Below are 15,587 nucleotides of genomic sequence, written 5' to 3' on the forward strand. Positions count from 1 at the left end.
CTATTATCTTTTGAACCCTATCCACAGATATAAGCCATCTAGGGTTGATCTAATTTAGTAGCTCAACTTTCTATTTGAATTTTTCTATTTAAACAGAATTAGCCATTTGCTCCCAGAATTAAGGTAGACAAAGCACATTTAAAAATCTGAAAAGGGAGTCCTCCCCTCATCCTCTCAATTTGTAGATGCGCGCTTTGATTAAGTCTTATGAAACTGGTACCATGTTTTAAAAGTGAGATTGTTACCTGAGTATACAAGAGATAATATAAAAACAAACATTTCAGTATCAAACAAAACTGGCAGGAATCACTAATCAAACAGTTCGTGGTAACGAACTGTAGTAAGGAGCGACCCGGCTCAATAGTAACCGTAACTCTAAAAAATGGAATTTTGATACCAATAGCTACATAAAAAAAATCAAATTTTAATGCTGAATTTAAATATATAACTTTCATCAAGATTAGTCTTACTTATCAAGAGTTACGAGCCTGAGAAAATTTGCCTCATTTTAGGAGGAAAACACCCCCTAAAAGTCATACAATCTTAATGAAAATAACACCATCAGATTCAGCATATTAGAGAACATTATTGTAGAAGTTTCAAGCTCCTATCTACAAAAATGTGGAATTTCGCATTTTTTGCCAGAAGACGAATCATGGATACGTATTTATTTATTTTTTTTTGTTTTTTTTTTCCCCAGGGGTGATCGTATCGACCCAGTGTTCGTAGAATGTCGCGATAGGGCTCATTCTAACGGAAATTAAAAGTTCTAGTGCCCTTTTAAGGGACCAAAAAAATAGAAGGGCACCCAGGCCCCCTCCCACGCTCATTTTCCCCCCAAAGTCACCGGACCAAAATTCTGAGATAGCCATTTTATTCACCATAATCAACAAACCTAATAACTATGTGTTTGGGGACGACTTACTCCCCCGCAGTCCCCGTGGGAGGGATTGCAAGTTACAAACTTTGACCTGTGTTTACATATAGTAATGGTTACTGGGAAGTGTACGGAGGTTTTCAGGGGGACTTTTTTGGTTTGGGAGGGAGAGTTGAGGTGGGGGGGGGGTTTGTGGGAGGATCTTTCCATGGAAAAGCTTCTTATGGGGGAAGAGACTTTCAATGAAGGGGGCGCAGTATCTTTTGCATTATTTAAAAAAAAACAGTGAAAAATTAAATATGAAAAGTTTTTTTTCTGCTGAAAGTGAGGAGCAGCATTAACTTAAAACGAGCAGAAATTATTGCGCATATGAGGGGTTTACCTCCTCGTAATACCTCTCTCTTTACGCTAAAGTATTTTTAGTAATTTCAACTATATATTCTACGGCCTTTGTGATTCAAGGGTCATTTTTAAGGAATTGGGACAGAATTTAAGCTTTAGTGTAAAGAGTGAGGTATCGACGAGGGGTGAACTCCCTCATATACGCAATAAAAACATACGAATATAGAAGTTTGTTACGTAAATTAATTCGTAAATTACGTCTATTTCTTACTAATGAAAATGTTCGTAAGAAAATTAAAAGTACTAGTTGCCTTTTTAAGTAATCAAAAAATTGGAGGACAACTAGGCTTCCTCCCTCTCTCCTTATTTCTCAAAATCTTCCGATTAAAACTATAAGAAAGTCATTTAGCCAAAAAAAAAAATTAATATGCAAATCTCGTTTTAATTATTTATGTGCGTAGAGCCAAGATCAAAACGTGCATTAATTAAAAAACGTCCAGAAATTAAATAAAAAAAACAAGTTTTTTTGAATGAAAGTAAGGAGCGAGATTAAAACTTAAAACGAACAGAAATTACTCCGTATGTGAAAGGGGCTTTTCCTCCTCAACGCCCCGCTCTTTACGCTAAAGTTTTTTACTGTTTCAAGAAGTAGAGTTAAGAGAAAGAGTCAAACTTTAGCGTAAAGAGTAGGGCGTTGAGGAGGAAAAGCCCCTTTCATATACGGAGTAATTTCTGTTCGTTTCAAGTTTTAATGTCGCTCCTTACTTACATTAAAAAAAAACTTGTTTTTTTTTATTTAATGTAATACAGAATCAGACTTAAATAACCAGTTTGGCCTACTTCAAAAATCTTTGGAAATCTTTGCAATTCGCATGGAAAAAACAGTGCAAGGTGTTCGTGCAAACTCCTCCTGTCCGTAGACTATGATGAATTAATACGTTTATGATTCTGAATATTCTCTTTTTCTACAGGCTTATTTATTAAATATACCCAGCTGGGACTGGAAGCGAGGAGACGACGTTATCTGTTTAGCAGAATTGAAATTAGGATTTATTGCTCAAAGCTGCTTAGCTCCTGGATTTTCCACTATGATGGCAAACTTGTTTGCCATGAGGTCATTCAAAACGGTAAGGATATGCTTTGAAAACCTGTTTGTTTATTTGACAATATGTATTTCTTTTAATAAATTACTAACTAGTAACTTCAATGACTTTAATTTATTAACCTTGTATTAATTTTAAACGTCAGTTGAGCAGATCGTAAGATATTAGTTTTCTCTCTTAAGAATTAAGAAGTGACTATATATATATATATATATATATATATATATATATATATATATATATATATATATATATATATATATATATATATATATATATATATATATATATATATATATATATATATATATATATATATATATATATGTATTAAAACAAAAACAGCTTGATTTTGGTTGTAAACTTGATTTGTTTACAGTTGATCGTAATATATTTTTTTTTGTTTCATGTTAATGAAGATAACCCAGGACCGTTAAAAGTAACTCGAAAATCTTTTAAATTTTTTTCAAGGATCATTTTTCATAAAAGTAATCTGCAATTTTGTTGCAGATGCAGATAATATCTGGGCTTGAAATTATTGAAAAGTGCGTTTGAATTGATGTCATCTATTCAAAAGTGCATCTTCTTGGCAACTGAAGAGCAAAAGTTAAGATGCAACTTAAAATCCGAGCTCCCAAAGGTTTAAAAAAAATAACTTTTGGTATTAAAAAAAAAAAAAAAATAGAAAAACACTTTCCCTCCCAAATTTTCGTGACTTGGCATCCCTTCCTGTGCTTAACCAATATGTATTCTCTACTTAACTACTCTTTTCAATTCAGATACGTGGCAGTATGGAAAAGTGACACTGGAAGGCTTAGCATTTCAATCCATCAGCTCTTCTTCAATAAATGTTCTTTTTTTATTTAAGCTGTGAAACTCCTGTGCTCTAAAAAAATTATTGCTGCAACAGTTTCTTTTTAAAAAAGAAAATGGTACAATAAAGAGTCCTTTCAAACTATCGTCAGTAGAGATTGTACGTGACAATAGAAATAGTCATTTCAACCGATTAACTCTCTTCAATCAATGATTCTAGTTTCCACCCAAACTACAAAACTTCTGTGCTCCCACAACATGTTATGTTGTAGTCATCTTCTTTTCTAATTTATTTTCCAATTTAAACAATATTAACAGTTTTATCCCACGAGTCCCCCAAGTACTCTTTGTAGTAAAAATAATTGCCCCCACGCACCCAAAACGTAGTCTACCACCAAATAAACTGCGGCAATGTTAATATCCAGCGTCTCGTACCACTAATCGTACTACTAATAACTGACTGCAGCACCAAGCTACATGTGGCCTACACAGCTACGCACGATGTTCCTTCATCCCAATATATTCAAAGCCCCCTTGCTCCGGGTTGAACGGCTTTTTGTTATGCCCTAGGTAGTTGGGCAAAAGGACTATCTTTAGCAATCTGTCATCCTTCATGCGCAGTACGTGTCCTAGCCATCTCAACCTTTATTTCATTACAGTCTTAAAAAGCAGGATTGAGTCACATTTTTCGACCAGCTTACTGTCTGAAATATGTTCAGTCAGAGCGGAATACGTTCATTTGCCCAAATGAATCCGTAGACAATTTCTCCGGAAAACATCTAACAAAGCCTCCTTCGTCGGTCGGAGTGCTTACATTTTAGAATCATACTTGTCCACTGTCATCACTGTAACTTACAACATTTTAATATTGATTCCAAGGATGTTATTCCTATTTTTCCAGACTTTTTTTATTAACTGTAAAGAGCACCCTGGGCCTTGACCATTCTACTTTTAAAATTTTCTCCGCATTCACCATTTTTATTAAAAAGTACTATCTAAGCAAGTGAAGCTAGGTACTTGATCGACCATCTTGTTACCCAACATAACCTCAATCTTGTATGTCTTTGAATGCTATTCCATTTGTTTCACGCTGGTAAGATTGGGAAGAAACAAAAAGGATTCATTGGCCTTTTTTGCCCAGCCTGATTGTAAAATCTAATTGACAATGGATCTTCAATTCTATAAAAAAAGTAAAGAATCACAGTCCTTACTTATTCTCATTAAAGAACATGTCATATAGTTCCATCAACTATATGTCGACTATAATGGACTTCTCTTTTTTCTTTTCCTTTTAATGATGATCATCCTATATTCGTGGGGCGGAGGAGGGGGATACTCTGTTCCTTCTCTATTAACAAGCAAAATTACCTAGTTATACCCCCAGCGGAATGACAAAAGACCATTTTTCAATCAAAACACACTATGTAGATTCTCCTCGACGTGTTCAAATGAACCGTGAGTCAAGCTTAATCGATCGATGACTGGCTGGGAAACTGCTAGCTGTCGTCTTTTCAATATGCACTTCTTATTTTCTGCTTAGTGTGTTTTGATTTTGGGCTATCTAAAACCATCAATCATTAATGCTGTATTTTGCATGTTAGTCGTCAGATTTGCAGCTGTGGCAAAATGACTATCTACGTGGCTCTGGTATGGAGATGTACACAGACATGATAAGTCCATCCTTCGCGGGCATGACTTTCATCCAAGCGGCAGAGTAAGTCCTAGGCTGAGATATTGATAGTAATATTTGTTCTCCAACAAGCTGTTTAATATTATATAATGTATCTCGGAAGCTTTCAGTGTATTTAACCTCAATATAGTCGTTATAAGGGTCATCCAAGCAGGTTTAGATGAAGGTGCGTGAGTGGAATGAAACCCAGCGAATGTGTTGATAAATTCCGGTTTAATACACATAAGTGTGTTTTTTTTACTTTACCAACTCTAAGGATGTATGAAGATATTCAACTAAAACATTCTAAAAACGATTGAAATGTTGTTATTTACATATCCTTAAATTAAGCTAAATGTTAATTAAATACTTCTAAAGCAATTAAACATTAAAGCAAGGTGTACCTTGCTAATTTTGTTCGAGGAGGGGGGGGGGGGTTACGAAAAACGCATCGACATCTATCATATATATTTTTGTTATGTTTTTACGAGTCTGACCCCCTCCCCTATATATATACGGCCTTGTATTAAAGATGCTTACTTTAAATAATGATATAAAACAATTTTTGAGATGTGATTTGGCCGGCTTTTATATTGGCATGGACAAATTTAAGTTTGATTGGGCAATGAAAATTTGACAGTTGGCTTAAGACCTCTCTGGAATTAAAAAGGTAAATTCAAGTTGAAAGCAAGGCTCAGACGAAGGAGGTGTTCAAGTTTTGTTTTCATTTTAACGGTGGAGAGGAACCCAACTGTATTTATTTTAACCTGATAAATGGTTTAGATACTTTGATTTTTTTTTTAATTTTATTATTCTTTAGAATGAACGAAATCCAAATTGTAGAAAAAAGAAATTTTAAGACCAGGGGTGATAGCAGAAGCCATTTTTTAAGAGGGTTCAATTGTTAATAGTTTATTTAACCTATTATAGATTATGATTAAAAACACTTTTTCAATCACTTTGTAACTTAGTGGGGAAGCGGTGTGGGCGCTAATTGAATTTACTGCGTACGATACTGCCTGAAACTTGATTCGTTGATTTGATAAAACTAATTTTAGTTACATGCGTTTCTGTCACTCTTTCCCCTTCATCTAAGCCCTTATGAATCGCTCTCTAGTTAGCCTCAATCTAGCCATTAAACCTGTAATGTTTAATATTCTTATGAAAGTATTTTTTAAATTTTTTCATAAGATATGGAATTAATCAAGGTATGTCAAACTGAAAATATCACATTTCAAAGAAAGTGGTTTTTTAGTCTTCCTCTTGCTAAGTACTTTGTATTAAATTCTCAGAATTTGTACGTAAGGAATATATTGGATCCTGTGGAACTCCAATTAAGCTTTTTTTTTAAATCCTTAAAATGTATGAAACAATTCTTGTACTAAACCTAAAAAAAGCTTTATTTAGCCCAATTCCTTGATTTTAAAACTTTTATACATAGTTCAGTTTTTAACTATAATTGATTAAGTATTTTCTAGAAAATTTAAGAAAATTCTTAGGAGCAAGTTTGAAGAAAAATATTATCTTTACAGATCAAGAGAGGTTTAAAGGCTAGTTTGATGTCTCTAATTTAAAGATTCCCTTTCTACCTACGTGTGCTTTCTAACTGTTTGCTTTTCTTTCTGTATAGTCTCCAGAAACGCCAAAGTGGCAAAACGATTATCTCCAAGGGACTGGATGCGAAATGTATACAGAAACCCTTTCGCCATCCTTTGTGGGCATGACATTCCCTCAAGCTAGCGAGTAAGTTTTCTGGCTCGAGATTTGCCCAAATAGAGGTATAGTAGAGGTAGAGGCATGTTTGAACCCAGGTCTTTAGATTATATATCAGAAGTGGATCAAAGTGGAATGATGCATGTGGTAGAGAGCATGTTAAACATGGATGGCCACTTGGGAAAAGTGTAACACATTTGTAACTGCTATTTTATTGAATTTAATAGGCTTATTATTTAGAAGCCTTTCCTTACCTTTTACCAATGACAATTGAAATACAGAATAAATTAATTGAAAATAAACTGCTTTCTCATGCCCCTGTAGTTGATTCAAATCAGCTTGAGAGGGAATTGCGGCTGGCAGTAGAGCTAGATTGTGGAAGTTCAAAATAATTTATAAATCAAAAATGAGAAGCATATAGATATAATAAAAAAATATATTGTAATAAGAACAAAGTATGGGATTGTAAGAGGTCACACATGGTAAAGCGTATTTTTTAATCTCTATTCAAGTACGAATAGTAATTAAATAGCCTTAATTAATCGCCAGACACAAATTTTAAATAGGGGAATGATGCATGTATTATTAAGCATGTTAGCAAGGGTTGTTATTGGAGAACAGTTTCAACTGCAACTGTTACATAAAAAAAGATAGGTCTCGTAGTTTGAATACTTTCGTGGTTTATTAAAAAAAAAACACACAAAAAAACAATACAACAAAACGCTTAACCTTTTTTTAAACTTTTGCATGCTTTGAGTGACCCCATAAGAATAGCAATACGATTATAAAAAGACAATAACTGAGAGAAAGAGAGAAAAAAGAAAAGAAAAGAAAGAAAGGCAGAATGCTCATAGAAGATAAAAACATACAATATTAAATGACAAAGGAGCTAGATTGACATAGTTGAAAAATGAAGTTGCATAGAAGTAAATAACATAGAAAAAATGCAAGCAGCTATATTCAACCCTAAGTTTTATTTAAAATTAATAGTTAAACAACTTTCTTTATAAGGAAGTAAAACAAGAAGCTAAAAAATTAAAATCTAGAAAAAGAAGAAAAATCAACGACTTTGCATGGATTCCTTGAAAGCATTCCGAATGGAAGCAGTTATAGTCTACCTTAATTTGCCATGAAACCCTCTAACATCTTTCCATTCACGAGTCTATTGTTGAGTTTTTGCACCAGCTTTTACCATTTTTTTTTATTACTTTATTTCTGTTAGAACAAACATGATTTTAAAAAATCAAGTACACAATGCTTATTTGTGTCTGACATATTTCTATCCGTGACATATTTCTATCACATTTCTATCTCTTCACTTCTGATGATAAGCATGATAAGTTTACAAAAGAGGTTCAAAAATGATAATAATTGCTAAGAAAACTTAATTTCAGAGTCCTTGGATTTTTCTTCTTTTTTTACTGTGATAAAATTGAAATCAAAATAAAATAAAAATCTTGAACAAGCTGCTGCTGCACCATTTCCTAATAAACATAAAGTTCAAAAGAGGTCATTTTGTCTATAAATTGCCGCATTAGTTTTATAATGATTAGATTATAATTGCTCCCCTAATTTTTGAAAAATAAATCATGCCCCATCCCTTACTTTTCGTGAATTGACGTCACTAGAAGAGACCCTAAGATTGGCTCTTCTCATTTTTGGCTTTGTCACAATTTATATATTTATACGTATCAAAATTGTATACTTTAAAGTCAAAATAAACAATTATAACTAAAAATTTAAATCATATTTTCAGTCTCTTCTTTCCCAGCTAAAGTACTGCGATATGTGTGACTGTGACTCGGCTCAATAGTAACTGAAACTCTAAAAAACAAAATTTCAATATTAGTAGATACATCTAAAGAATAAGCCTAATTATGTTGATTCCAAATATATAATATTCATCGAGTTCAGTATTATCCAGCAAAAGTTACGAGCCTGAGAAAATTTTCTTGATTTTTGAAATAGAGGGAAGCACCCCCTAAAATTCAAAGAATCTTAATGAAAATCACGCAATGATATTCAGCGTACCAGAGAACCCTGAGAAGTTTGAGGCTCCTATATACAAAAATGTGGAATTTAGCTATTTTTGCTAGAAGACAGGTCACGGATGTGTGTTCATTTATAATTTGTTTTGTGTTTTTTTTTAAGGGGTGATCTTATTGAAATAATGGTCTTAAAAGTTCTGGAGAGGGTGCATTTGAACGGAAACTAAAGTTCGAGTGCCCTTTTTTATTTGGCCAAAAATACTGGAGGGCAACTGGGCCCCCTTTCACGCCCATTTTTTCCCAAAGTTATCCGATCAGAATTTTGAGATAGCCATTTAGTTCAATATAGTTGAAAGACCAAATAACTATGTTTTTAGATGTTAACTGACTTTCCAAAGTCTGTGGGGAGAGGCCTGTAAGTCATGAAATTTACCAATTGTTTAGGTATAGTATTTGGTATTTTGAAGTATGCTGACATTTTTTTCGGGGGGGGGGGGAGGGATGTGCGTAGAGTGGATTTCCTATTGGGAGAATCTACCTAGGTTCCCGGATGGTGAAGTTTCCAGAAAAAATGTCTAACAAGGGGGATTTGACAGAAATACTATACGAAATTCTTTTTAATTGTCTTACATTCTCTTTGCCAAATTTTGTATGGGAAGATGTTCCGGGTGATTTATCCGGGTCTATTGTCCACGTGTTTAGTTTTCCGGGAAACAATTTCCATGGAAGGGGGCATTTCTGGAGCGACCGCGAAACCGATTAGAGATTAAAGTCTTTTTTAAATGAAACAATGCTAAGGAGAATGTTTCAGGCTGAATAGTCCCCAAGCAATTTTACGTGGAGGGAAATTTTCAACGAAGTTGGAACTGTCTGGAGAGAATTTGAAAAGGGGGGGGGTGCACTTTACATTGGATGAAATTTCCACGGAGGGGTTTTCCATAGGGGTGGGGATGAGGGGTGCATTTCAATGAGGGTGAGCGATATTTACCGGCATTATCTGAAAAAGATCAGAAATTAAATATAAAAAACAGGTTTTCTAACTGAAAGCAAGGAGAAATATTAAAAATCCAAAGTAACAGAAATTATTCCATATAAGAAGGGTTGCCTCAATACCTTGCTCTTTACGTTAAAGTTGGACTTTTTTCCCATTTTTTAAGAACAGTTACTGAAACACGGGGGTCGTTTAATAAGAACCTTTTCTTAAAAGTGCTAACGACTTTAGCGTAAAGAGCAACGTATTGAGGAGGGGGCAACCCTTCATATACGGAATAATGCGTCTAAATTAATATGCAAATTTTGTTTTAATTTTTCATGTATGGTGAGTCAAATTCGAATCTGTATTAGTTGAAAAGCGCTCAGAGACTGAATAAAAAAAAAAAAAAAATTAAACTGAAAGTAGGGAGCGACATTAAAACTTATAACGAACAGAAATTATTCTCATATGAAAGGAGCTGTCCCCTCCTCAACGCCTTACTCTTTGCACTAAAGCTTGACTCTTTGTCGCAACTCCACTTTTTATAACAATAAGAAACTTTCGCGAAAGAGCGCGGCGTTGAGGAGGGGACAGCTCCTTTTATATACGGGGTAATTTCTCTTTGTTTTAAGTTTTAGCGTCGCTCCTTACTTTCATTTAAGAAAACTTGTTTTTTAATACCTAATACTTTAAAAGGACTGAAATGAAGTTAAATAATCAATATGCTTTACATGATTAGTTTTAAAGATAGAATATCAAAATGAATGTAACATCATCAACCTTGATTAGAAGGGGATGTAACATAGCAAGGAGAAATGAAATAATGCATAAGTACAAAAACACAATCGAAGGACGCTAATTCAAGAAATGTAGAGGGTCGAAGTATTTTTCTACTTTTCTAATGCAAATAAAAAAATGGTATTTTTCAAAGTATACAGGCATTTATTTCTTTTAGTTCAATGAAAATATAAACGAAATGAGTTTTTCAAATCTCAGGGGCAATTTCTATATAGCAATGTCCTTCCTTTTGTCCCACCCCCAGTCAATTGGCACCCCCTAACAACGACTAACAACCTTAGAGGAATGAATGTCTTTTAAAAACAAGTACCTTTACTCGGCTGTTACTACCTTGATGCGCAACAGTAAACTAAAAAGATTTCAACAAATAAAGAAAAGAAAAAGATGAACTGAAAATGCCGATTTTACGCAGCAAAACTAAAATAGTATACGTGCTACAATAATCAAACAGTTTGTGGTAACGAACTAGGACTCAAAAGAAAACGACCTGGCTTAAAAGTAAACGAAACTCTAAAAACTTAATCTTGATACGCGTAGATATATCAAAAGAATTGGATTATTATGCTAATTTCAAATATATGAGTTTCATCCAAGCTTAGTCTCACACATCAAAAGCTAAAAGCCTCAGAAAATTTGCCTTATTTTTGAAAAAAGAGGGAAAAAATCCCTAAAAGCCTAAGAATCTTAATGAAAAATAACACTATCAGAATCAGCATATCAGGGAAACCTCCTGTAGAGGTTTCAAGCTCCTATATGCAAACATTGGGAATTTTGTATTTTTTGCCAGGCTCTATCGACCAAGTTGTCGTAGAATATTGCGAGAGGGCTAATAATACGGAATCCTCCCACGCTCATTTTTTTCCCAAAGTCACTTGATCAAAACTTTGAGATAGCTATTTTGTTCAACATAGTCCAAAAATCTAGTAACTAAGTCTTTGAGGGTGACTTAGTCCCCCACGTTCTCTGAGGGAAGGGCTGCAAGTTATGAGCTCTGCCTATTGTTTACATATAGTATTGGTTATTGGGTGTTGTATATTGGGTATATGTATATTGGTAATATACAGAGGTTTTCAGGGGGTATTTTTTTCTGGTGGGGAGTGAGGGTCGGGGTATGTGGTTCCGTGGGAGGGTCTTTCCATGGAGGAAACTTTCGTGGGGGAAGGAATTTTTCTATGACGGGGGCACTGGATTTCCCAGCATTATTTAAAAAACGATCAGCAATTAAATAAAAATTAAGCTTTTTTCAACTGAAAGTAAGGAGCAATATTAAAACTTAAAGCGAAAAAAAAATTTACGTATATGAAGGGGATCACCCCCCTCGTCAAAACCTCGCTCTTTACGCTAAAGTTTTTTTTTAGTACTTTCAAAAGAGCTATTTATTCTAATTAAACGGCCTCTGTGATTCAGGGGTCATTCTTAAAGAACTGGAACAAAATTTGAACTTTAGCGTAATGAGCGAGGTAATAACGTAATAATTTCTGTCCGTTTTTAGTTTTAACATGGCTCCTTACTTTCATTTGAAAAACTTTTTTTATTTACTTCAAAATAAGAAGCCATTCGCAACCCTATTTTAACAGAAATTTAGAATTTGACGTTATAACATTTGGGCTCTTTTTTTCGTTAAAAAAAGTGTATATGCCCTAAATTTCATCAATTTGTTGTGAAGGCATGACAATATAATAAAAATGACAATAGGATAAATAATCGCCTTCCTGACAAATTTTCTTTGATATTTTGGAGAAAGTAGTAGAGCCAATGAATTTGTTTTTCTGTAACAACTTTCTCATACATCAAGCTCTGAATATCTTTTGGAGTTTTGTTCACCAAAGTTCACCAAGTGTCCAAGCACTTTGAAGCTTGCCTGGAAACAATAAGTTTGAATTATATCTGGTTGCCAAAGAAATGTTTGAAACATTTCTTTAAGTCTTAGAAATGTACGGTGAATGGCTATTTTCATCACTGGGAAATTTTTCAGCCAAAATTCTAGCCTATTAAATTAAAAACTATTGGGGTGGTCTTGTCATTTATTGTATTTTTAATATATACAGTATGATGGAAGTTCTGATCTAATTTGTATATCTTTGACCCATTTTTTCCTGGTAATAGGTTTAAACATGGCAAAATCAGGAGTTAGGACAGTATTACTTAAAATCTTAACATTTCAGAGGATACGCTTCTTCTTCATGGATGAATATTATTTTTCCTTTCTTGGGACGGAATTTCCTATCCTTACTAATTTTATAAGAAATCACTATCCACAATTCATTCTTCTTATAACTAAAATCTTAAACAGCTCCTTTCAATATTGGCAGTTCAGTAGCGCTGCCTAAGTAAAGAGCGATGTGTGTAGGATGTATTTTTTTTTTGGCTTGTTTAGGACCAGGTCACTTCGTACCGAAGACGTTGTAGAAGAAACTTCAAAAAGGTGTCATTTGATTGGAAATTGAAAGGTAGTGCTCTTTTTAATAGTCGATTGGAGGGCAACTAGCCCCTTTCAACACCCACTATTTCCCCGAACCCATCCAATCAAAATTTTGAGATGGCCATTTTGTTCAGTGTAGTTGAAAGGTCTTGAAATTATTTCTTTGAGGATGACCCCCCCCCCAGAGCCCTCAGGGCAAGGGTTGTAATTTACGCCCTGGAGGAATATAAGGTTTATATAGAAAGTGTGATCGTATGAACTTCGGAGGGGGATGGTTGGATTGGAAATCAAATGTTCTAGTGCCCTTTTTATGAGTCAAAGTGATCAAAAGACAGCCCTCCCCCTTCATCATATTTTGCACAAATGTATCCGATAGGAATTTTGAGGTAGCCACATGTTCAAAAAATAGTCCAAAGGTGATATAATAAGGCTTTTTGAGCTGACAGAACCTCCCAGGGTCTTGGAGTAAGGGTTGTAAGCTATGCCCCAGGGGCATTAAAGGTTCTTATTGAAGGGTGGTCGTGTGAACTTTTTAAGAAGCTCATTTGATTGGAAATGTATAGTTCTATTTCTCTTTTAAGAATCAAACATGATGATGAGCAACTAGCCCCCCTCCCCTTCCCTAACATCCTCTTTCTGAAACGTATTCATTGCGAGATAGCCATTTTCCAATAGTCCAAAAATCACATAACAATTTCTTTAGGGTGGACACAATCCCCCGAAGCCTATGGACAATGGTTATAAGTTTTTCATCGGGCATTCCAGGTTTTTATGGTTCGGGTGGTCGTATGATCTTTCAATCCGATGGAGCTCATCTGATTGGAAGTCGGAAGTTTTAGATCCCATTTTGGAGTCAAAAATGAATGGAAGGAAATCCACCCTCCTTCCGCCCACGCCTATCATTCCCCAAAACATATCTGATCAAAATTTTAAGATGTTTGTTTTGTTCACCCTTGTTGAAAGGTGCATTAATTATGTATTTGGGGATGTCAACCCCCCACAGTCCTCAGGATAAGGGCGATAAGCTAGGCAATTCGCTCATTGTTTACACATAGTATTTGTTATTGAGAAAGGTATGCATGTTTGAACATACTTTTCAAGATGGGCATTAAGGTGAGCCTTTCAAAGAATGCTGAGGAGAGTGTTGAAGTAAATCAAAACACAGTATGTGTATAAGTATTGTGAAAAGCGTGTAATACAGGAGTAACTGGGTATCTAAAGCCTTACTAATTAAAAGGAAAAATATGCTTAAGAAGATGTTTTCTCTGCTCCACGTTTGATTAATTCAGTTATTAGCTCTGAAAAATCGCTTTAAAAGTCAAAAGTGAAATTCTCGTGTGAGTGGGACAAACTCTATAGTGGGGAATTTTCATGAAAAAATATATTAGCTTTATTGACGCCGTGGGAGCACCGCATAAGAACTGCGTCTTTTCCTGTAGGTAAATGTACCATAAGACCAATAAATGATTGTGGGATTAATGGTCAATAAGGTCAAATAATCAATAATGGCAAAAGCTGAAAATAGTAATCAAACTGAGCGGGGTTTGGTTTGCTATTTTGGTGAAAAGAAATCAAACATTTATAAGGCGATCTGTCAACTGCTGAAACATTTTTGTCAAAAAAAAACGAAACTAGAAGTTACCTAATGAACACTTAGAAAAATAATATAACTCTAATTCGTAAGGGTAGGGACATAAATATTGGAAAATAGAACTAATCATGATATTAATCTGCAATATTTTACAAGATTTGTAATATTTTACAATGTTCGACAAAGCTTTGACTTACTTAACTTGACTTATATCTCCTACCGGGCGTGACTCAGCGTAGAGGGTAATACGAGTCTTCTCCAACTAGTGTGATCAGTAAATAGCGTTGGTGCATCGTGAACCCTGATGTTTGCCAGCTTCACGTATTTTGAAAGACTATAGGGTCATCGACGTTATGTCTTCTGCGGGGTCGTTTCCAGCCCGCTTCTGCAGGGTTCAAGTCCAGCACGATTTTTGTAAGTAGGTGTGATGGTATTCTAAGGGGATGACCGTAACATCTCAGAGTGGACTCCGCAATTTGTATGGAAAACAGTGTCTAGTAGTAACTTTTCGTTATCTCTTGTCTGTTGTCTGTAAAACGTTGTCTGTAGTAACTTCTCGTTAATGACGAAGTCAAACCATCTCAGGCCTGTGATTGGGCCGGTCAGGTTTGTTTTCCATATGCCAAATTTAAGTCCAAATCTAAACCTTGAGGATGTCTTGGTAATGACGTGGTCTATGATGACGTTGAACAGTTCGGGTGCAACGGCACAACTTTGCCCAACCCCTGTACAAATTCGGAAGAATAGTCTTCAGCGGCTGTTGACTTGGATGAATGCTTGCAGTCGAAGCTCACTGGTTTTCTCGACTACTTGACGGATTGTCAATATTTGCTCTATGATCGATCGCTCTGACATAAACTGTTTGTGAGATTTACTGTTCGTGAGAGTGTGGAGTAGCTCCAATCGGTTCGATACCTCGGCAGCTTACGTTTGCTTGGAATCAAACTCCTTCAATTACAAGACATTATTGATTGTCAACCTCATTTCTGACCACTGGGCTTTCAGATGAAGCTGAACTTCAATGCTGAGAAGTCGGCGGTCAGGCTCTCCAAGCTCGGCTGATCTGTGCTTTCTACAATTTTTCAGAGACGACCTACAGCACTTCGAGGTGACAATACAGTCGATTTTTTTCGGGCAGCCATCGTTGCTGTACCATGTATATTGGTGGATGATTTAGTGCTGGCAGTACGTGTCTGCAACAACAAGGTAGTGAGATCCGCAGATCTCGAGTAGGTGGAGACCATTGTCATTAAGGGGATCGGGCATTACTAGTCCTATCGTGCCTCTCCGTACGCCTG

The 15,587-nt window shown here is 35.2% G+C and overlaps 1 protein-coding gene across 27 annotated transcripts in view; it reads left to right on the top strand.

Moving 5' to 3' along the window:
* LOC136041182 (calcium-activated potassium channel slowpoke-like) overlaps positions 1-15,587 on the top strand; it is a 280,833-nt gene that overhangs the window by 143,870 nt on the left and 121,376 nt on the right. For 26 of the 27 annotated variants that reach the window (XM_065725713.1, XM_065725714.1, XM_065725710.1 and 23 more), the window contains 2 exons: positions 2,191-2,346; positions 6,435-6,547. In XM_065725713.1, the coding sequence (XP_065581785.1) occupies positions 2,191-2,346; positions 6,435-6,547 (269 nt within the window). Of the gene's footprint in view, positions 1-2,190; positions 2,347-4,736; positions 4,850-6,434; positions 6,548-15,587 lie in introns of all 27 variants that reach the window. The other variant, XM_065725712.1, reaches the window with a different exon arrangement.

The sequence above is a fragment of the Artemia franciscana genome, unplaced genomic scaffold, assembly GCF_032884065.1.
Source record: "Artemia franciscana unplaced genomic scaffold, ASM3288406v1 PGA_scaffold_1179, whole genome shotgun sequence".
In the NCBI taxonomy this organism is placed as follows: Eukaryota; Metazoa; Arthropoda; class Branchiopoda; order Anostraca; family Artemiidae; genus Artemia; species Artemia franciscana.